Source organism: Artibeus jamaicensis, unplaced genomic scaffold, assembly GCF_021234435.1.
Source record: "Artibeus jamaicensis isolate MK-2021 breed Jamaican fruit bat unplaced genomic scaffold, CSHL_Jam_final contig_482, whole genome shotgun sequence".
NCBI lineage: Eukaryota > Metazoa > Chordata > Mammalia > Chiroptera > Phyllostomidae > Artibeus > Artibeus jamaicensis.
In genome coordinates, this window is record NW_026521857.1 from 14,537,298 (window position 1) to 14,562,035 (window position 24,738).

The following is a 24,738-nucleotide window of genomic DNA, read 5'->3' on the forward strand; positions in this document are numbered from 1 at the left end:
AAGGGCAGTGAAAATGTCTATGCTGTTCAACAATGCACCTGTAGCATCTAAAACTATATTCCACATAGGAGATCCTCAATAAAATTTGTTGAACAAATAAGTAAATTAATTCTTTGTAGCATATAATACACCAAAGTATAGTACTTTCTTCAAGATGGGCAATCAACAGACATTTGTTGACATTAACTCACAATTAAGAGCTAATGTCATTAGGATCCAAAACTATACTCTAATGAGAATGTTTTGAAATTCAGTATATTTTTAGCACTAGGTAGCGCTCTTAACCAGAACTGCATAAACTCTTCTATCTATAGAGAATTTGTGAACTGCTATCAAAAAGTTGCAGACAGTCAATAGAGAGGATCGGGCACCCATAAAAGAACATTAAAAAAAAAAAAAACCAAAAAACCTCTTCTAGGAATAGGAAAGTGGTATGTATGTGCCAGACACTCCTCAAAGAGCTAAAAGTTTGATGATTAAAACCTAGTCTCCTGGCCTCAGAAAAATTACAATAATCTCAGAAAACTGATCATATTTTTCAAAAAGCTTAGTGCTATAACTAAATATATGCAAAGTAATTAATGACCAAAGAAAACTTTTATATGTATTATAATCATCTCTGCTATGTATACGCCTTCAAAAGAAGAACTTGATGGCAGGTCTGTTGGAGCATTCAACTTCACTCTCAAGGTTGGGTTATATTTCAGATAAAACAGATGCTACAAATATGAAATTCCTCAACTTCCTCCCCACCCTTTCCCCCCTAAACCTATCCACGAAAGCATTATGTAATTTGCTTCTCTAAGGAGGCCATGGTTCTTCTCTCCAGTATTAAAGAGATTTCACATTAAGAATTTCACGTTATCAATTTTTCTCCTTTCCTTTATTTTAAATCTCCAACTCTCTTTGGTGCTTATCTACCATAACCAAAATCAAAAACAAAGCAATAACATTAAGTCCTTACAAATTATTTCTCCATTTTTCTCATTCTTTTCACCAAAAAACTTACAAAAGCACACTCCATTTAATCCGTGGCAAGTTGACTGTTCCTAATTACTGTTAACAATCACATGAAGGACCTCCAAATGACGAAATACCAGACAGTGCTTTAATTTAGGTTCTCATTGAACCCACTATTTGTATAGTAATTGATTATCTATTTCCTGAAATTCACTTACCTTGAGTTCTGAATTACTTGTCACCTGTAGTAAATGATTCTTCTCCCATCTCTTCTGTATTCAGTTTTCCTCCTCTGCCAACCTTTTAGATGCTGAAGTTGCCTAGGATTCCCTCCTCTTGTTCTACATGTTCTACCTGTCCTAAAAAGTCATGTTCTCCTAATGTTTCACCTACTTTTTACCTGTTTACAATTTTAAATCCTCTTCTTTCCAGCTCCATTCTATCTCATGCTTCAGACCCTTATTTCCAATTGCCCACTAGATATCCAACTTGGATTCCCTCGACACCTTAACAAAACTAACATTTTCTCCAAATTTCTCCTTTCTCTATTATTCCATCTTAATTAATGCCATTACCATTTGAACATCTCTCAATCTAGAAATCTGTTATTCTTTACTCTCCCCTCTTCCTTAACCCTTGAAATACTCACCAAATCCTGCTGACACTCCCTCAATGATCATCTCTCAAAGATCTCCTATAATCAGTCTTATTTTCCTTCATTATTACCATAGACTCCTAATATTTCTTCCTGCCACCAACCCTCTTGCTTATTTAATGCACTTTCAATTCAGTAAGGAAAACCTATTTTTTAATCATTCACTTCTTTGCTTAAAGAGTTCCAATGAGTCCTAGGGGTGCCTTGAGAAGTCATTAACTAAAGGGCATACAATTTTCACTTTTTAACTTCATGAACTGTAGATCTGTATTATAACTGATAGTATCTTATAATCACTAACTAGCCAGGCAGCAGTAGCAAAGTACTCCTCAATGGTAATGCATACACATACACTAAGAGCACCAGCATCAAAACATAGAAAATGGGTATCAGCAGCCACTGGGGAGAAAATATTAAAGAAAATACTAAGGCATCTTTTACCTCTCCAGAAACCACATAGTGGTGGGAGATGATGGGGTACATAGTAAATCAGACACGTTCAGTTAGTTTCCCAAAGTAAGAAGCAAGAACAAATTACAGTTAACTACACTTAACTACCAACCTGGTAGAGAGGCCAGCACTTTTATGTAACATTTTATATATTCTGAATTAATATTTTAGTTTAAAAAATGCTGTCACCAATAACACTCAAGATGGCACAAAAACTGACACTGTGAGGGAATATGCTATAAAACTCAAAAGTTGATTCAGAATATACACACACAAACTATTATATTGGATTTAATAAATCACTTCAGTGAAGTTGCATGATTAATACAAGATTAATACGCAAAAATCAACTGCATTTCCACACACTTAGCAATAAACAATCTGAAATTTAAATTAAGAAAAAAATTCTACTTGCAATTGTACCAAAAACTACAAAATATATTTAACAAAAAGGCATAATGCTTGTACAGTGAAAACTACATAGCAACAGAGAAAGGAAATTAAATAAGACCAATAGGATTGGAAATACATCATGTTCATGGATGTTAACATTAAGATGACACTATTTTCCAAATCGATCTACAGATTTAATGCATCATCTATCAATATCCCAGCTGACTTTTTTGTTGAAACGGACAGACTGATCCTAAGGCATAATACCCAAATATTGAAAAAAAGAACAAAACCAAAGGACTCACACTTTCCAATTTTGAAATTTTATACAAAGCAAAAGTAATCAAGATATTATGGTGCGGACATAAGAACACACAAATCACTGAACTAAAGTTGAGAATACAGAAACAAACCCTTACGCTTATGGTCAATTGATCTGTGAAGTTTGTCAAACAATTCAGTCAGAAATAAGAGACTTTAAGAAACAGTTCTGGGAAAATGGTACTCACATGCAAAAGAATGGAGCTAGATACCCAGAGTTCACACCACATGCAAAAATTAACTCAAAATGAATTACGAGCTAAATATAAGAGCTAAAACTATGTAATTCTTTAAAAAAAAATCATAGGAGTGCTCTGGCCAGTGTGGCTCAGTTGGTTGGAACACTGTCCCATAAACCGAAAGGTTGCAGGTTGGATCCCTGGTCAGGGCACCATACCTAGGTTGTGGGGTCCATCCCTAGTCTCAGCGTTTATGGGAGCCAACTAGTCAATGTTCCTTCTCTCCCTCCCTCCCTCCCTCTCTGTCTAAAAGCAATGAGAAAATGTCCTTGGTGAGGATTTTAAAAAATTAAAAATAAAAATCATAGGAGTAAATCTTTGTAACACTGTGTAAGGGCACGCTACTCTTAGATATATCAAAAGCACAAGCAGCCTTGACCAGTGTGGCTCAGTTGGTTGGGCACAATCTTGCGAGGCGAAAGGTCCTGGTTTGATTCCTGGTCTGGAGGCACATGCCTGGGTTGCGGGTTTGGTCCCCAGTCAGGGTACATGCAAGAGGTAACCGACTGATGCTTCTCTCTAGCATCTATGTTCTCTCCCACTCTTTCCCTTTTTTTCCTTCTCTCTAAAAATAAATAAAATCTTTTTAAAAAATAAAATAAATCTTAAAAGTTAAAAACTTTTGTCCTTTGAAGAACACCACCAAATGAAAAAAAAAACACAGAATGGGAGAAAACTAATAGCAAATCATAAATCTGATAAGGGACTTGTATCCAAAATACATAAAGAGAGACTATTCATAACTCAACAAAAGATAAATAATCCAGCTTTGACCAGGTAGCTCTGTTGGTTAGAGCATCTTCCCAATATACCAAAGTTGCAGGTTCGAACCCAGCTCAGGGTACATACAAGAATCAAGCAAGAATGCATCAATAAGTGGAACAACAAATCAATGTTCTCTCCCCCCCCCCGTTCGCTTTTTCTCTCTCTCAAATCATTTTTTACATAAATTAAAAAATGTAAAATAAATCCAATTTTTATTTATCCTCACCCAAGCACATGCTTATTGATTTTTAATTTTTTTTTTATTTTTAGAGAGAAGGGAAGAAAGGGACAAAGAGGGAGAGAAACATCCACATGACAGAGAACCACTGATTGGTTGTGCACCCTGACTAGGACCAAACTTGCAACCCAGGGATGTGCCTTGACCAAGAATGGAACCAGTGACCTTTCACTTTGTGGGGCGTGGCCCAACCAACTAAGCCATACCAGTCAGGGCATGCTTATTAGTTTTTACAGAGGAAGAGGGAGAGAAACATCCATGTGAGAAACAGATCTGTAGTCTCTCCTATGTGCCTGGACCAGGGACCAAACCTGCAACCTGGGCATGTGCCCTGACCAGGAATCGAACCTGAAATCTTTTGGTTTACAGGACAATGCTCCAATCAACTGAGCCAGGATTACTGCCCACCAGCCAGGGCAGTAATCCAATTTTTATTTTGGTTTTTTTTTAAAGATTTATTTATTTTTAGAAAGAGGGAAAGAGAGGGAGAAAGAAAGGAAGAGAAACATTAATGTGTGGTTGCCTCTTGTGTGCCCCCAACTAGGGGCCTGACGGGCAACTTAGGCACGTTCCCTGACTGGGAATTGAACCAGAGACCCTTTGGTTCTCAAGCCAACAGTCAATCCACTGAGCCACACCAGCCAGAGAAGCAGTAATTCAATTTTTAAAACAGGCAAAGGACATGAATACGCAGTTCTCAAAAAAAAAAGGTATACAAATGCCAATGGCTACATGGAAAAGATGCTCAACATCATTAGACATCAGGATAATGGTAATCAAAATCACAATGAGGTACCACCGCACACCCACCAGGATGGTTAGAATAAAAAAAGGCAGACACACTAAATATTGGCAAGGGCAGAGAAATTAGAATATTCATAGCTGCTGGTACAGGATCTTTGGAAACTGGAAGTTTTTCAAAATGTTAAACACAGAGGAATATGACATAGCAATTCCACTCAGGTATGTACCCAAGAGAAATGGAAACACATGTCCACACAAACCCTGTACGTAAATGTTCAAAGCATCATTATAATGGCTAAGGAGTAGAAACAACCCAAAAGTCGATCAACTAATAAACAAAATATAATATGAAATATATTTTGGCCATAAACAGGAATGAAGTAGAAATACATACTACAAGTTGAATGTACCTTTTGAAAACACTTTGGTAAGTGAAAAAAGCCAGACACAAAAGGTCAAGAATCGTATGATTCCATTTATATGAAATGTTCAGGAGAGGTAAAATATGAATATAAATATAAATATAAATATAAATATAAATATAAATATAAATATAAATATAAATATAAATATAAATATAAATATAAATATAAATATAAATATATCAGTGGTTGCCAGAGGTAGGGGGAGGGACAAATAAAGAGTGACTGACCACAGATACAGACTTTCCTTTGGAGGTGATGAAAATGTTCAAGTTAGATAATGATGACAGTTGTACAACTCTGTGACTATTAAAAAAAATAACTGAATTGTATCTTAAAAGGTAACACATGTGAATTATGTACATATAAGTATGGTATGTATATTATATCACACTAAATCTACTATTTTTAAGTGTACAGTTAAGATTTCTGCATTTCAATACAAGTATATCTTACTTAAAAACAACTTTAAAAAATAGTAGGAACAATGGAATGAAGTGGGGGAATAGGTAGAGGTATAGATGAAACAAGCATGGATACAAAAAAAAGTCCATTATAATAAATATATGTGTTCACTCTGTGTATGTTTGAAATTTTCCTTAATAAAGTTTTTAACTGATGTCTCAAAATAACAAATTAAATATTTAAAAAATAAACTTTCCAGCCCTGGCTGGTGTAGCTCAGTGGATTGAGTGCAGGCCTGCAAACCAGAGAATCGTGGTTTGATTCCCAGTTAGGGCACATGCCTAGGTTGCAGGCCAGTTCCCAACAGGGGATGAACGAGAGGCAACCAGACATTGATATTTCTCTCCCTCTCTCCTTCCCTTCCCCTCTAAAGATAAATAAGTAAAATCTTAAAAAAAAAATAAAATAAACTTTCCTTAATTCCATTTTTATTGTTTTTCAACAAAAGAAACAATCTTTTCTCTCCTGAAAAGACAGAGGTTGCTACTTTCATTATTTTTTGGCAATGTTATATGAAAACAGAGATATGACAGAAGACATGATGTGTAGCAAAAAAGAAAAATACTTTATCTTAAACATGTACTAAGAAGATTTCAATCTCCTTAGTTGTAAGATAATTCTTTACCCTTGGGTTTCCATGGTTAATTGATGTGACAATTCCTAATAAACAGGTGCAATCACCCCTAAGATTGTACTGTCCAATAGAGCAGCCACTAGCTGCTCCACTGAAATTTTAGTTTTAATTAATTAAATTAAATTACAAATTAAGTTCTCAAGTCTCACCAGTTACATTTTTAGTGTTCAACATCCACATGTAGCTATTGGCTACCATACTGAATAGAGCCAATAAAACATCACTGCCATCAGTGTAGAAAGTTCTATTGGACAGCACTCTCCTAATACATAAACACACCCACAGGGAAACTTCCACATTCCAATTTGGGGTTGTTATACTGTATCAATAAACAATGAAAAACAGGAGAAACACAGCATAAAAATGTCAAACAAGGAATATCATTTGTACAAGTTTAGACTAAATGAAACAGTCAATTTTACTTTCAGAACCACCGAGCTACAGATGTTGGCCATGGAAACACCTCACAGGCAAATTTCCCCATGTGTAAAAGTAGATTATCATGCCCTGGGTGGGCAGCTCAGTTTGTTAGAGCATTGCCCTGATATACCAAGGTTGTGGGTTTGATCCCAGGTCAAGGCACATACAAGAATAAACAAATGCATGCATCAATGAGTGGAAGAGCAAATCAACACTTCCCTTTTTCTTTCTTCCTCCCCCCTTCCCTTATTCTCCCTCTCTAGCAAATTAATTAATTTAGAAAAATAGATGATCACTATAGTGCTAGTTTCCCAAAGTCAAATATAAAGATTATGATGAAATATAAATGAAGCAAATTATCCTTTTAGTCAAGGATCTAATAAAAAGGTATATTTATAATCCATGACATCAAAGCACCCATACATAGCAAAATACACAGAATAAAATCCCTTGCAAAATTGAGCTCTGTGGTAACAGGTATTGTTAAATATATTTTGTTTCATGTAGAAAAAAAGTTTAGCCAGGTAATTTCTGTACTTCTAGTTCTAAAATTGTGTGTGCTTTCATTCTAACAGGTATAGATTACTGTTTATGCCCATTAACATCACACACATTGTCAGGAAACAGGTGCACTCTTAATTCAAATATTTTAGAATATTTTTAGTATCTTAAAAACAACTGTAGGTATTATGGGCCCTGGCTGGCATAGCTCAGTGGATTGAGCGTGGGCCTGCGAACCAGAGTATCGTGGTTCGATTCCCAGTCAGGGCACATGCCTGGGTTGCAGTCCAGTTCCCACCAGGGCACCCATGAGAGGCAACCATACCTTGATATTTCTCTCCCACTCTTTCTCCTTCCCTTCCCCTCTCTCAAAAAATATGGAAAGAAAATATATTTTTAAAAAACACACAACTGTAGGTATTATGAATTAAATTTTTTTAAATTTAGGAGCCTAAACTAACAAAAACAAAAGATTTCACCTTGTGTTCCTTCTCAAGCTATCACAGCAAATACTTGGAATGTGAACAATCTTCCAAATATCAAGAATAGAATGCTGTATGTTAAGAAATTTAAAATCAGCCCTGGCTGGTGTAGCTCATTGGATTGAGCGAGGGCTGGGAACCAAAGGGTCACCATTTCTATTCCCAGTCAAGGCACATGCCTAGTTTATGGGGCCAGGTCCCCAGTGGGGGGCATGCAGGAGGCAACCAGACACGGATGTTTCTGTATTTCTCCCTCCCTTTCCCTCTGTCTAAAAATAAATAAATAAAATCTTTTTAAAAATTTAAAATCAACTCTTTCCTTGTCAAAAAGACTGGGTACCTAAAACTTTAAGTAAAAATGGTGCCATTTAAAGCAATTTAAACCTTTTTAAAAAGTCACTCAAGAATTTCAGTATTTACCTTACCCACATTACTTTTCAATTCACTGTCTTTGCAATCCACTGCCAAAAAAGGAATTCTCGAGAGAATGAAAACAAGGAAATTGAAACCAGCCTGTAGGCAAAGTATACAGGAGGGTCACATGGAATCAATCTGAAGGAGAAAGTTACTACCAGAGCATCTGGAGTCAAATTAAATCAGGCACTATTTACATATTTCTAGTTATGACTGACCTCACATGCTTTCTTATGTTATGCACAGGCCGACCTAGGTTTTCTTATTTGTATTAGTAAATGGGTTCTTTCTCTCACTAAAGTTAAACGCTTTAAGGAATAGAATATCATTCCATATACTTTTTCTCATTGTTCATGAACCCTCACTGTTCATCATATCGCCCCAACAAATCCATCTGTTCCTTCTAGTTGCTTCCAAAGACAAATTCTAGCAACCAAGGACACCAGATTGTAAAACACCCAGAGTTCAGAGTTCTGGCACTACCAAAATATGTTAAGAAATCTTGGCAAATTAGTTTAAATCCCTTAAACCGCAATTACCTCAGTTATTAAAAAAATGAACACAATAACAAAAGTCTACATCTAAGCAGACATATCAATTAGACTCAATTAAATGGAAGAGTGGCCTCAGATTTTTGGTGTCCTCCAAATGTAAGGCAGCTCTTCCCTTTAAGCTTTCAGGGTTTACCTCAGGGGAACTTAGTGTTCCCTTTATCCTTGTACTCCATCCAGCCCTTTTACTATACCCCCATACTCCAATTCTATTCAATTTCACCACACTCCCGTTCAAATCTCCTACTTCCCTTTGCGCCCCCTAAGGTCCCAGGCAGCCCCTTCACTTTGTACCCCACATCTCCCTCAGTCCTTATTTCCTAACGGCTCCTCCCCTCAGTTCCCCACCCCTTCATCACCAGGTTCATCCTGCCCCTCCAACCGTCTCCCCCCCCAGGTTCCTTCCTGCCCCTCCAAATACTGTTTCCCCGTCTCAACGTTCCTCCAACCGACTTCCCTAATGCCCAGCTACCTCCCTTATTCTCTAGTTTCCCCAACACCTGACTACTCCTTTTCATCCATTCTTTTCATTATAAGCATAAATGCAAGGCACCCACATAACACATACTGCAGCCACCACCCCCACCTCGATCCTCCATCTTTCCCTTTTATTACTTGTTTCCTTTCTTCGCCCCCCCCCCCACAATCTCCTCCCGAAAAGCATGGTCCCCAGGCCAAGGTCTCTCACCTCATTCGGTCGCTTCAGTGGTGCCAACCGCTTCATACAGGAAAAAACAACCAATCACGTCCCCGTGGGCGCTTCCCCTGCGAGTCTGAGCACTTACTGGACACCCGCCCCACCGGGCACCCCGCACATACACACGCACAAACCAAAGTCCTGAGGACGAGGGTTGGGGGCTAACAGTGAGTGTTCTTACACCAGCCTTAAACACAGCCTACTCCGCTACAGCCCTTCGCCATTTTGGTTTCCCGCGGACTGCCGGTGCATTCTGGGAGCGCAGAGCCGCTCCAGTGCCGAATGGCAGCTCTCCAGGGCCGTGAGGAGGCGGGGTCTGCGCAGCGAGCGCGGAAGAACACCACTGTCAGCGTCTACGACCAAAACTGAACAAAGAAGGACTCTTTAATGTTGCGGTGGGACTACGTCCTTCCGCCACCGGTGCTAACACAATAGTGAGCGCTGCGCTTCTGACCTTCGCTTGTGGCTCTGTGGTTTCTCCTCTGTGAAGTGTCGGGTGTGTGCTGTGCATAGTCTTCTCCTGGAGAATGGAACATTGCTTGCTCCGGCTTGCCGTGCCGACTCCTTTTCCGTGGAGAAAACCTTAGATACAGTACCTTTCTTCTGACTTCACCCTGAGGCCTGCTGGTCGAATTTCCTTCATTGAGCAAAATACCCTGGAGGTTACAATTAAATTTCGTTCGGCGATTATTGCCCAGCCCTAAATTCCTGCTAATCAGGAGCTGCTTCTATGGAAGGTTTTCGGAGGGTTTTCCCCTGACAGTGAAAGGTTTTTCTGTGTATCTGCTTTGCAATCCTTCCTAATTGTGGTGAAATCTGAGAATAATCCTGTGCAAAGTAGTTTATTTTAGGAACACAAACTTTTTGATACTAGGGCAGACCTGCCAATCCACCGCTGCGGTCAGAGGTCCCAAGCGACAAACTTGAGAGTGCAAGCTTGTCTCTCTGACTTAGATACAACCCAGTTCCTATTAGCAGCCACGTGTGGTACCTTTGTTTATAAGTATGTCAAAATATTTTCAAAATATTTCATGTTTTTATCTCATATTATATTACAGCGATAATTAATACCATGCTTTTTTTTTCTCTCAGCAAAAATATCTTTTATGGCCTAAACTCACTTTGCTCATATTTCAACAGATATTCCCTCAGCCTCTGATCTGGCAAATAACATTCATATTATTCACACTATTAAATATTTTAAATATTTTAATTACACCCTTCCACTCTTTTGCTTCTCCAGACTAATAGTCCTAATCAGGTTTTAAGTCTGTCTTCTTACTACAGCCTTAACCTATTTGCTACCTTTCAAGTTTCATTTTCTCTGAATTTTGTTGTAACATATTTTTTCATAAATTCTGCTTCAATTCCTTTCACACTTTTGGTAGGAGAGTTTTGACTTTTAAAAAAATGTAGATATAGTCAAAAATAGATAAAGATATTACACAAACAGCTTGGTTTGCTGTGCAACTAAGCCTAATCATAGAACACCAGCTTTGGAGAACATTTGGTCTTAAGTTCTCCACGTTTCTCTCAACTTGAACATCTTCAGTGGTTCAGCACCTCAGAGACACTCGTTTTAATTTCAAAAACACTAATAATTAGAAAATTCTCCCTTATCTGGATGCACAATTTGCCTTCCTATAATTTCTGTTTACTGTTATAATTTTGGCCTCTTTAGAACAGAAGTGTTCTAATCCCTTAAACATTAGAGAAGTCAATGATCCCTGTTTTTTAAAAAGCTTGTTTTTCTGTGTAAACATATGACTGCAAAAGCGCAGTCAGTCCTCTAATATAAGGAAACTAGGTGCTCAGGGAATTAAGGACACTGAGGGAGTCACAGTAATTAATACACAAAGAATCCCTGTTACTGTTTTCTTAGAAATCTCAAAGGAGCATGGAAAGGATTAGGACTTTAAGAAAGAACAAATGTCAAGTCCTTCAGAAGTACAAAGCAAAATAACTACAGTCAGAGTACACTGTTCCCTTTATTGCCGTCATTATTTATTTCTGTGAAAGTCATTAGGGTTCCCCAAAATTCTTCTTTTCCTTTCGACTTGTACTCTCTTGCACACTTGAAGTTAGGCATGGCCCTGCAACTTGATTTTACCAATAAAATGAGAGAGGAAGTGATACCACTTCCTAGGAAAATCTTTAAGAGGCAGAGAGGCACAGTCCCATCCCCATTGCACTGGTGATCATGGAAGCATGTGTTGAGATAGAATACCTGTCACTCTGGGTCCCTAAGCGAAAATAAGCAGAGACTAGATTTGTGCAACCATCACCACAATCCAGTTTTAGAACATTTCCACCACCCCAAAAATAGTCACTATGCCCATTTTCAGTCAGCCGTGTCCCCACTAACGACCCCAGGTAAACCTATTGTTTCTATAGATTTGCCTTTTCTGGCCACTTCATATAAATGGACTCACACAATATATAGTCTTTTGTTCTGGCTTCTTTCACCCAATACAGTATTTCTAAGGTTCATCTGCGTTGTGCCATGTGTCAGTTCTTTCTTTTATATTGCTGAATAATACTCTTGTATAACTGTACCATATTTTGCTTTTCCATTCACCAGTTGATGCATATTTGGATTGTTTCCAATTTGGGGGACTATTATAAATAATGCTGCTATGAACATTTACATACAAGTCTTTGTGTAGATATTTGCTTTTATTTTGCTTGTGTAGATTTCTAGAAGTGGAATTGCTGTATTGTATAGTAAGTTTATGATTAACATTTTAAGATACTACTGAACTGTTTTTCCAAAATATGAATGATGTTTGAGGATTCTGATTTGTCAACATCCCCACCAATTTGTACTGTTGTCTATCTCTTTTATTTTACTCATTCTACTGAAAGGGAAGTGGTTTTTCATTGTGATTTCAATATATAGTTCCCTAATGGCTAATGATGTTGAGCACTTTTTCATGTGCTTATTAACTCTTCTTAGATCTTCTTTGGTAAAGCATATATTAAAATCCTTTACCCACCTATTTTAACTGGGTTGTTTGTCTTATTACCAAATTATAAGAGGTCTTTATATATCCTGGAAACAAGTCCTTTATCAGATACATGATTTGCAAATAGTTTCTCCCAGTCAATAGCTTTTCACTTTCTTAATGGTGTCTGTTGAAGCACAAAAGATTTTTAATTTTGATGAAATACAATTTATTTTTTAATGCCATATGCTTTTGATCTTGTACCTAAGAAGTCTTGGCTTGACTCAAGATCAGAGATTTTCTATTATGTTTTCTTCTAGAAGTTTTATAGGCTTAGCTCTCACATGTAAGTCTATGATCCATTTTGAGTTCATAGGTCTATATGCATCTTTTTGCATGTGGATATTCAATTGGAGAAATAAACTTTTGCTGTGTTAAGCAATTGCAGTTTGGAGTTGTCTGCCATCCAGCATGTTAATCTCCTCTGACTGATACAATGTAGATATGCTGATATGTAACAGAACTCAGAACTAGTATTGAATCCTCTTCTGTAATCAGAAACAAAATTGAAAAAATAGGAAAATTCAATCAGAACATTCAAAACATTAGGTAATTCTCGAATTTTTATCATTCAAAAGTCACAGAATCCATATATAGTATGAACACTGCTTTTAAACCCAGTTATTTGTTATAAAAAGTGTAGATAGTAAATTTGTACTCTTTGTATAATACACCTTAAAATATAGTGTGCCCATTATTAATTTATTACCTATCACTTCCAAATCTACCTTTCATTACATGCTTTGTGAAAATAGATATGGCCCTTTAATTGTTTTACTTTCTCAGCTGGCAGAATGTTAAGCTTTGTCAGTGGAGAGACCATGTATTATAGTGTTTTTCCTCCCTGGTTCCAAAGTGCTTTCTCAGCAACCTCCTTCAGTGTGCACAGCTTACCCAGAGCTGGGATCCTGCAGCACACGCACCTTCCTCAGGCTTGTCAAATCATCTTACTAGACTAACCCCAGAAGAACTTGCACGTCCTTCTATCAAGTGATATTTGTGCTGTCTTAGCAGTCAGAAATTTAAGGTGAGTTGTTGGGAACTGCCCTGCCTTGATTCAGAAGCTGTAAACCCCTATGGCTAAGGCCAAGTAAAGGACCTTGGGACCATAAGCCACTAAGGCAACAAAGCTTATCTTTCTGGCAGAGGCACTGCCTCTGACCCCTTTTACTTCACTCTGCTTAGCCCTGGGCAAATGCCTGGTTAGCCAATGATGGGTAAGTTTCCTCAAGGGAAGGACATCCTAAGACAGAAACAGTCATAAAGGAGTCCTCAGAAAAGGACTTGGGGGGGCTAGAGAAAAAGGGGGTAATGGACCCTGACCCCAAGTCTTTGACATAGCCTGAGTCCTCATTCTGTCTGCGAGAAGGCTCCTAATCTCTTGGCTGCCTTACTCCCCCTGCCTGACTTAAGCCTGAAACAATGCTGGAGGGTGGTGCAGCCCTGGGCAGGAACAGGCTGTTGGTTCCCAGGAGAGATCAGGCCTCAGAAAGAATGCATAAAATCCTGTGGAACCTGCTTTGCTAAGAATGCCCTCAATTTTCTGATAAGGGTCTAAGCCTTAAATGAGTCTATTTCCCCAAGTTTCACAGCCTTTTAGCTAACTGACCCTGACTCAGAATAAGCCCTCTTAGTTCTCTGAATATGATCATTGGTTGGCCCTCACTGCCTGACAATGATTGATGAGCTTTACCTGTATTCCTGTGCAAACTGAACCCAGTAAAAGCCCAGCGAGGAATAGGCTCCTGGCCCTTCTCCTCTGAGAGATCGGTCACCTGTCCTCCCCAGGCAGATCATGTCTTGGTAGACTTCTCATCTGTAGCAGATGGGGGGTGCTCTGTGAGCGGAGCCCCCACCCCACAACAGTGAGTGAATGAAAAGTGTGTGTGCATTCAAAACTGACCACTCATGTCCTGCCATGGAGGCGTAAGTGGACACACTGTGCCTCCTTGTACAACCAAAACAATGACAATAACAATTTAAAAACAAAAAAACAACCAGAACGCCCCAAAAATTGAACTGTGTGCAAGTCTGACAAACAAGGAGTTAAAGAAGGCACATTCATCCAGACCAGTAGGAGGGGCGGACCCTGGCGCTCAAGGCAGTAGCTGGCAGACCCAGTGAGGGGGTGGATTGTGGAGGGATGTGGTGTGCAAGGTGGCTGGCGGACCAGGCAGTCCTACATTTGTCCACAGATAAGCCAGGCAAAATTAGGTAGTGGGACAGACTGCACAACCCAGCGTCCCAGAGCTGGGAAATAAAGCCTCAAACCACTGACTGAAAACACCTCACTACATAACAGGTACATCAAGACCAACATCAACAAAAAATGCCCCAAATGAGAGAACAGATCTAAGCTCCAGAAAAAATACAACTAAGCCACAAGGAGCTAGCCAATCTATCAGACACACAATTCAAAACACTGGTAATTAGGATGCTCACAGAATTGGTTGAATTTGGTCACAAATTAGATGAAAAAATGAAGGTTACGCTAAGTGAAATAAAGGAAAATGTACAGGGAACCAATCATGGTAGAAGGAAACTTGGACTCAAATCAACAGTGTGGATGAGAAGAAAGAAAGAAACACCCAACCAGAAAAGAATGAAGAAACAAGAATCAAAAAAAAAAAAATGAGGAGAGGCTTAGGAACCTCCTTTAAACGTTCCAACTCTGAATTATAGGGGTACCAGAAGGAGAAGAGGAAGAGCAACAAGTGGAAAACTTATTTGAACAAATAATGAAGGAGAACTTCCCCAATCTGGCAAAGGAAATACACTTTCAGGAAGTCCAGAAAGCTCAGAGAGTCCCAGAGAAGTTGGACTCAAGGAGGAACACACCAAGGCACATCATAATTACATTGCCCAACAAGAAAAAGGAGAGAATCTTAAAAGCAGCAAGAGAAAAGGAGACAATTACCTACAAAGGAGTTCCCATCGGACTGTCAGCTGATTTCTCAAAAGAGACCCTGCAAGCGAGAAGGGGCTGGAAAGAAGTATTCCAAGTCATGAAAGGCAAGGACCTACATCCAAGATTGCTCTATCCAGCAAAGCTTTCATTTAGAATGGAAGGGCAGATAAAGTGTTTCCCAGATAAGGTCAAGTTCAAGGAGTTCATCATCACCAAGCCCTTATTATATGAAATGTTAAAGGGATTTATCTAAGAAAGGGAAAATAAAAAATATGTACAGTAAAATGACAGCAAACTGACAATTATTAACAACCACACCTAAAACAAAACAGAAGCAAACTAAGCAAACAACTAGAACAGGAACAGAACCACAGAAATGGAGATCACATGGAGGGTTATCAACAGGGGAAGGGGTAGGGGAGAGGGGAGAAATGTATAGAGAATAAGTAGCATAGATGGTAGGTAGAAAATAGGCAGGGGGAGGGCAAGAATAGTATGGAAATGTAGAAGCCAAAGAACTTATAAGTATGACACACAGACATGAACTTAAGTGGGGGAATGTGGGTGGGACAGGGTGTGCAGGGTAGAGGGGAGTGAAGGGGGAGAAATGGGACAACTGTAATAGCATAATCAATAAAATATATCTTAAAGAAAACTGACCACTCAACTAAAAATCAGAAGAGCTAGGTTCCAATTTTCGTCTCCATATACTGTGCTTATGACACAAGCTTTTGAAGATTAAATCACCAAAATTCAGTTGATGTGGGGAGGGATGAGGGTGGGGGGAAAGAGAATGAAAATGAATTATCCAAGAGTTAAGAAAGATAAACCCTCTCATTTGCTTCACACAGCTAATTTGTCCACTGAGCATTCAAAGATGTAAACAAAGTAAGAGGCAGAATAACAGAAGTAGGAACCCTGGAAGACAGAGGACCTCAGTTGCTGGCTGACCTCTGTCTCCATTAACTGAGTGATCTTGGACAAGTTTCCTCAGCTCTCACAGTCTGAGCTTTGTGAGCTCCATGGGAAGGATAAGAATATCAACATTAAAGTTTTATCATACAGACTAAATGAGATAATGTGTAAAAGTGCTTTATATTTCTCTCATAGCAGTTATTACATGTCTTACTCCCTCAATTCAACTGTAAGCTCCTTGAGGATAGGAGGGGCTTACTCTTCTTCATATCCCTGCTTCTGGAAATACACCTGGACCACAGAACAACCCTTACGTAATTAAAATTTTAAATGGAGATTTATTAACAATGTTAAATATGTTTTTTTATATGTAAAGAGCTGTGCTGTATTTAGGACAGGATATAAGTATTAATATGTCATATCCACAAAAAGTGGGCCAGGGAGCCTCAGAGTCTGGAGACAGTGACATTATCAAGTAACTAAGATGCAACACAAATGTACAGAGGTGTGAAAGGGTGTGATGTATCCTAGGAATGAAAGAAATGTTTAGTAGAACCTAGGGCGGAGGTTAAAAACAGGCACAGAAAAATTGTGCGTAAATGTAAGAGGCCTCATATGACAAGTGGTACAGTCATGACTTTTTTTATTACAGAAGTCACAACTGCAACCTAAACAAGCTGTGGGAGGGCAGCAACCCTTACCCTGGTGTTGCCTGGAAACAGGGACTAGAGAGATATCAGGACTTTCCATATTTCCTTCTCTCTCTCTCTCTGTCTCCCCACCCCATCTCTGTTTCTGCTGTCTCTGGATGGTGTTTTTATTCCCTGCTTTTGCATATGGCCTTTTCTATTTAGTGAGAAACATGGCTTTCAACAAAGTTACATTTTGCTCTAGGAGCCAATAGTTAAGAAAGAGAATTTTTCTCTTCTACCTCCTTCCCTCATCCCCACTCCCCACCCTTAGAGTTGCAGCATAAATTTTTAAAAATCCCAGGGAAACATTCTGATGGGCTCTGCTTGTGTCACAGGCCCAACTTGGAGCAGATGTTACAAGCAAGAAGATGAGGTATTATGTTGAATAATAATAATAATAATAATAATAATAATAATAATAATTGGCTCAACCCTGTGGCCAAAGAACTAAAGTATTTTATTAGCTGCCACCATAAGAAGTACATAATTGGAGTTGGAAAGAATGTGTTTTCCTGGAGAAAGGGGTGCTATTCTGGACTGTCAAAATACTTTGAATCCACTAACATGCAGTGATGTTTGGACTTCCATCATCATCATCAGCAGCAGCAGCAGCATCGCCACATTCACTGAATGTTTTCCCTCTACCAAGCTGTGTGAAAGTACTTCATAAATGTTATTTTCTTTGACCTTATGAAGAAATTATTCCTATGTTACAGATAGAGTGACTGATGTAAAGAGAAGATAAGCAAATTGTCCAGAGTCACACAACAATAAGTGCACATTTTAACTCAATTTTGTTTGACTCTAGAGACTACCCTTCAACCACTGTCCTACAGAGAAATAGAAGAACCATCAGAGGCTTTAAAATAAATCCATCCTTTGGAAATATCTGTCTTGTAGTGGTGTGGAAATTTTATTCAAGAGGGGGGAAAACTACAAATAAAGAGGCCACTGCAACTATGCAGGTGAATAATGGGCAAAAGACTGAACCAAGAGGAAAGAGACTCCAGAAATGGTTGGAAGGAGATATCAACAAACTTAGCAGTCACTGGAAGAAATAGGTGAAGGAGTGAATTGATTTAAGGATAACCTTTTGAGGTTCATGGCTTTAGTGAGATGAGAGATAATGCCTGTTTCTTCTTTCCTCTTTCCTTTCTTTTTCTCTTTTTCATTTTAGCAAAGATTGGAGGTAACTTGCTTTGAATTAACCAGGATAAAAAAAAACATGTGGAACAATTTAAGTGAAAAACTAATCAAGTAAGTTCTGAACAAGTTGAGTTCAAGGTGCCCATGGAATATTAAAATGAGTATGCCTAGTAGGCAGCTGAAAAATGCATGTGGAGCTCAAGAAAGGACAGGGCTGGTACTGAGTGAAAAGCTACGGATCCAACCCAGCCTTGGTACTCCAGTCCAGTTTGCTTCACCAGTGCTCTTCCCTGACTCTCCCATGTCAGGCACAAGAGTTTGGCATAAATAGTAATTATAAATGAAGCAGAATATATTTAATTACATAATCTTGAGTATCAAAACTTAATTTCACAAAATTTGCACATTAAACTGGAGTATTTTAAGTATTGCTGACAAAGGAAGGTAGGAATAAGTAAGCAGGGTCAATTTGTGGATCGTGTTTCACCATTGTCATCAGTTAATAATTAGAACAGTTAATGATTATCCCTACACGGTAAGATTTTTTTCTTCTTTCTGTTCCCCTCTTTTTTCTAATTCTTTTATCCTTGTAATAGATAAAAGGTTATTTAAAACTCATGCAGTGCAGCGAGATAGGTTTCTGGTCCAGTGACCCATGAGAAAATTTAGGCGATGTCAGGTAGAGGCATCCGGAAGTTTACAGGCTCTCAAAACATGAGCTCTTTGGGGGAGCTCTCCAGGGTACTGGACTGCCTTTTCTGAAATTTTCATCAATGAACTAGATCCTTGGGTCTCTCTTTTGACCTATTTGCCCTTGGTTTACCCTACATCATGCCCTTCTGATCAGCTGACTGCCTCAAGTATGTCTTAACTGGCAATGTAGTTCTTTGGATTAGTCCCCAACTGGCTTTAGCTGTTAACTTTATGCTTGTGCTTTCAAAATCTATAGAGCCAGTAATTTTCTTCCCACCTAAACTCATCCATTCCATTTCTATTACCATTAGCCTTTATTAACTTATTTAACAAATAATATTAAGTATGGGAAAAATGTAAAAATTTCAGAAGATGACAGAAGGAAATCTATATGACTTGGGTTTGGCATTAGTTTTTAGATGCAACATCAAAGCCATGCTCTGTGACTTAAAAAATTGATCAATTGAACTTTATGAAAATTAATTTTGCTCTATGAAAGACAGTAATAAGAGAATGAAAAGAAAGCCAAGGGACAAATATTTTCAAAACACACATCCAGTAAAGGATATATCCAAAATACACAAAGAAATCTTAAAGCTCAACAATAGGAAAACAACCAGCATGATTAAATATGGCCAAAAGACCTGAACAGACACCTCACCAAAGAAGATGCACAGAAGTAAATAAAGCATATCAAAGGATGCTCAATATCCTGTCATTAAGGAATTGAAAATTAAAACAATGAGACCCTACTACACATCTATTACAATGGTTACAATCCAAAATACTGACAATACCAAAAGCTGATAAATATATAGTGCAACAAGAACTCTGATGAGAATCATCGTTGGAGAATGATGCCCTTTGGAAGACAGTTAAGTAGTTTCTTAGAAAGCTAGATATGGTTTTACATATAATCCAGCAATTACACTCTTAGGTGTTTACCCAAATAAATATGTGCACACAAAAATTCTTACATGAATGTTTGTATATGTTATATATGTTTGCAGCCAAACTAGAGGAAACCAAAGTGTCCTTCAGTAGGTGAATGGACAGTTCCAGCAGGGTAGCTCAGTTGGTTGGAGCATTGTTCTGATACACCAAGTTACAGGTTCAATCCCCAATCAGGGTTCATACAAGAAGCAACCAATGAATGCATAAATAAGTGGAACAACAAATCACTGTTTCTCTCTCTCTCTCCCTCTCTCCCCCTTCCTCTCTGTCTATAAAAATTAATAAATAAAATTTAAAAATAGGCAAATGGAAAAACTGTGGTACATCCAGACAATGACATATTATTTAATGATAAAAAGACATGAGGTATGAAGCAATGAAAAGACAGGGAGGAAACTTAAAAACATTCTGCTTTTTCTTTAAGCTAGTGAAGGGTGTTATGATTATGGGGAAGCTGTTTGTCAAACTTTTAAAAATGAGCTTTCAGCTCAGGTGGCTCAGCTGGTTGGAGCATCATCTGTACACCAAAAGGTTGCAGGTTTAATCCTCAGTCAGGTACATACCTGGGTTGTGGGTTTGATCCCAAGTTGCAGGGCACACAGGAGGCAACCAATGGATGTTTCTCTTTCCCTTCTCTCTCTCTGCAATCCATGAACACATTTTCAGACAAGGATTTAAAAAAGTTAAAACTGTAAAGATTTTCCATATTTTATGTTCATATTTCTAGGTTGCATCTATAATCCAAAGAAGTTTTCCTTTTAAATTGTTTAGTTTGTTTTTGAATCTTCAGTCCCTGAAAAAACATTAAACAAGTTATACTATATCATGATTGAAAAGAAACAACAAAATAGAAATGGAAAGGGAGGCCATAAATATTAGTCAACAATCCTGTTTGATAAATTTTGGGAATTCTAAGTTTATGTAACTCTCCTAAATTGAACTCTTTAGTCTCAGTTAATTTCACTTAAGATATTTGGTCAAGCAAGTGGTGCTAATTTCTACCCAAACCTCTCATTCTTTCTTTCCTGAGCTTTCACTCTATGTGATAAACTCAATGTGAGTGATGAGTATATTAGATTTCACCATAAAAAAAAGTCAAAATTATTGGGCTGAATTTTGTTTTAGGGCACCAATTGTGTTATTTTCCTCTTCTTAAAGTTTTTAAAAGTTTAATTAAAGTAGGACACTATTAGAAATAGTAAAAGTGTAACTACTAATGCTTACTTTTCTTGTACATTATTTGAAATAACTATGAATAAATACTACATCCTTACTAAAGAAATGGTTTAACATTTTAATGAATGGAAGTTGGTATCAGTTTGAGTCAAGTCTTAATTTCCTATGGATCTTAACAAAGTACTTCCTCCCAGAAAACACTGAGCATTGCAAAGTAAACATTGAACACTTGATAAATAACAGTGTAAATAACTCAGTGTGGAGAGATGTTTTTCTTTAGAATAACAACAAAAGGAAAGTGGAAAATTTTTTCTAAAAGTGGAAAAATAAGCGACATCTTTTTCTTCAGATTTTACAGAAAAACACTTTTTCTGTGCAGATAGCTCAGGCTTTGGGGCTCAACCCTTAAGAGATGGTCACGGTGGTGATTTCTTTGGTTTTGGAAGGTCTTTACCCAGTTCATTCATTTGAACAGCAAAATTATCTGGAAATACTCTTTCTTTGTGATTAATTTTACCTTTCCATCAGCCAGCTTCTTCAGTCTCCTTGTTTATCAAATGTGTTAGCTCTCCCTCTTAAAATATTAAGTTCATCCTCATTGATACTGTCATAACATATTCCTCAGCTTTAATTTCACTTTCAGTGTCTGTTTTTACTATCTCCATGCTCTGAGTTTTGGAACCTAGCAACTATTTGACTAAGGTCTTTTCTGTTTTGTTTTTTTCCTCTTCTGTTTCACTGGATATTCTTGTCCTAAGCTTTACAGAGACTTCTTTAAAAATATCTCCAGATCCATTTTCTTGAATTTTCTTTGGCTGTGTCACTGATCCAGGTACAGTTTCATTCCCACTTCCCAGAGAGGGGGAAGATAAGGTAGGCCCAGTCCAAACAACTTCTGAATACTCCTGGGTTTCATGAGTTAAATGATCATCTGTTACCTATAATTCTTTCACAAAATATGAGAGAAACAGTCCTGACTTGTTGTTCAGGGCTCCACTCCACCTGTTCGTAAATATCAATAACATCTCCCACTTTCAGCTCCAGTTCATCATCATTTTGTGGAATGTACTCAAAGAGAACTTTACACTGACACTTCTTAGTCTTCCTAAAGTTTTTGTTTTGTGGATATGGCTGAATTCCTCCAGCTGTGCATCTATAGGTGCTTATTCATTGTATAAGACTTGCCGCATTCCCATGCCTTTCCCATTTGATGGGAAAACTGTCATCCACGGATTCTGTCTCTCTCCAAACTATCAGGAAACCTTCTTCTTCTACTTAGTTCTCCTTCTAGCCATCCTTCCTCCTGTAGTTTTTTCACATTCCTGATGATTTTCCCAACTCAAATAGTTAATTCATCATCACCAGCATTATTCAAACTCCACAATATAATGAACCATATATAGTCACGAACACAGTCTCCCCTGCGGCATGAAACCTGAGCCTGGTATTTACTTCTGTTTGAATCAACTATAGTGTACAGTGTCAAAACAATACGCTGGAACAAATAGCTCTTAGGGTAAAAACTATCCATGCACAGATGGTGACCAGAGTGATTGATTCAACTCTAGATGTATAAATACCATAAGTACATATTCAGAGTTGTGAATGGAATAAGGATTCCCACAGAATTAACCTACTTTCAACAAGCCGTGCAAATAAAGAAAGTGAAACATAATCTGTTCTATACATTGTTCACAATCTCAATTGCTGTAACATGAGAAATGGTTTCTTAAAGGGTAGAAACCCTCAATTGCTTTTAGATCACAAAAGTCCATCAGTTTACAGCTGGAGGCTTCTATCCATTTGGAATATTTGGTACTATAATAGACAATAGCCCTACTGTTTAAGTTAATAGATTTTGTGTCCTTGAAATGAAAGTGCTTTTAAGCCAGTATGTGACGTTTTGTTTGGCCTTAATTTTTCTTTTGTTTATAAAGACTCCTGTAAAGGGTTCTTTTGTTAACATATATTTTCATTGTGGTATAACAGATATTTCTTCTGTATTTTTGCAAAAGCAAAAAAGAAATGTACAACTTAATACTTGTCTCTAACAGATAAATTGTTTCCAATTAAAAAGTACTGGTGTTTTTTCTAGAGAAATATAAAAAGCGTAAAGCATAAAATAAAATTACTCATAATCCATGTGTAGGTAAATACCAATAATATTTTAGTGTTCATATTCCCATATAAACCACTTTTTTTAAGGTTTCAAATAGATCCATAAACCACTTCTAAAAAGAAGATAGAAATGTGACATCCATGGTTCATATTTAAACTGGAAATAGAAGATACTAGAAGCGTGCCCTTCGGTATCAGCGGCAGAAGCAGGACGACGAAAGGGATGTCATCGCTCCGCAAGCGCCGCAACAAGACGCACTCGCTGTGCCGCCGCTGTGGCTCTAGGGCCTACCACCTGCAGAAAGTCCACCTGCAGCAAGTGTGGCTACCCCGCCAAGCAGAAGAGGAAGTATAGCTGGAGCGTCAAGACTAAACAACGAAACACAGGGGGACTGGTTACATGACGCACCTAAACATTACAGATTCGGGCACGGATTCCATGAAGGAACAACACCTACACCCGAGAGGGCAGCTGTTGCAGCGGCCAGTTCATCTTAAGGATTTCACCGATGAGTCCTACAATAAATGCGCTAGTGTCTAAAAATACCAAATAAATGAAAAAACACTGGAAGTGTGACTAGATGTATATATGAACTTTTTATTTTCTTGTATCCAGTTTGGAGGCTAATGTTAAAAACACCATGAAACCACAATTGAAGACATCCTCAAGAAAAGTTACTTGATTTCAAAAAAAATGTTAATATGACTATAAAATATTAACATGAAGAACAATAGGAGATGAATAAACTCATCAAGATGTTTCTCTGAAGTGAGGAAGAACTTTGAGAAGCACAATAAAGAAAAAATTGAATTGTACAACCCAAAGGGTGAACTGTAATGTAACTATGGACTTCAGTAATAATAATGTATCAATGTTGGTTTATCGATTTCAACACATGTGCCACACCAATGCCTGATACTAATAGGGGAAACTGAGGCAGGGAGTATATGAGAACTCTTTGTACTCAATTTTTCTGTAAACCTTAAACTGCTCTAAAAAATAAAATCCATTATTTTAAAAAAATATTATGAATTTTCAAATCTCAATATTTTTCTTGATGGATTTGCCATCTACGTGATTACTGATTCTTCTTCTTCCCTTGCTGAGCCCATAAATAAAAACCAGGACACTGCTTCCTCAGTTCTTTGACTTTTCATTTTCTAGTCAACTCTTCCTAAGCTAGTTCACAACTTCCATGCCTTCAACTGTTACTTATCATCTATCATTATTTCCTCCACTTCTCCCACTAAAAATACCCACTCTCCTTGTGTTCCCATCTTGGCTCTGTGTCTACTGTTTTCTACTCCACTTCCACTTACTGTTTTGGGCATATCAGATGTGTGATATTTTTACTTACTGCTCTTCCTTTTTTTCCTGCTCTTCCCTCCGCCTAGGCCCTTCTTCTCATCTTTCTATATATTATTCTTCCTTTAAGGTCTACAGCAAATGTCACTAGTTTTATGAAGTTATTCCTGACTCAACCTTCACATTAATTTAGCATTTGCTTATAATCACAACTGGGGCTTTAAAAAAAGGGAGGGGGAACCACCACATACCTGGTTTGTATTCTATTAATTATAACTTCTGCTTATTTCTTTCACTACTCTGGGACTTCCTGGGAGGTAGGAAATAAGTATTACTCGAGTTTGCATTGCTCTGTTACTGAGAATGTACTAGGAACATAGAAGATAGTAAGTACTTTAATTTATAATTATCAAGCTTTGAGCAAACTCTCACTAGACTGCTTTTCACAACATACTTATCGAACTCAGCAGAAAC

General features: G+C 37.8%; 1 protein-coding gene and 2 pseudogenes across 6 annotated transcripts in view; 1 reads left to right on the forward strand and 2 right to left on the reverse strand.

The window, feature by feature from the left end:
* MTF2 (metal response element binding transcription factor 2) overlaps positions 1 to 9,824 on the reverse strand; it is an 81,036-nt gene extending 71,212 nt beyond the window's left edge. For 5 of the 6 annotated variants that reach the window (XR_008392206.1, XR_008392205.1, XM_037162033.2 and 2 more), the window contains exon 1: positions 9,343 to 9,614. Coding sequence is in view for 3 of the 6 variants with exons in the window: in XM_037162032.2 (XP_037017927.1) it covers positions 9,343 to 9,378 (36 nt within the window). In the remaining 3 variants the exon portion in view is untranslated. Of the gene's footprint in view, positions 1 to 9,342; positions 9,615 to 9,805 lie in introns of those variants that run through there. The other variant, XM_037162035.2, reaches the window with a different exon arrangement.
* Positions 9,559 to 22,371, reverse strand: LOC119061497 (CD2-associated protein-like; annotated as a pseudogene).
* Positions 22,372 to 22,554: 183 nt separating this feature from the next.
* Positions 22,555 to 23,456, forward strand: LOC119061498 (60S ribosomal protein L37-like; annotated as a pseudogene).
* The last annotated feature ends 1,282 nt before the right edge of the window (positions 23,457 to 24,738 follow it).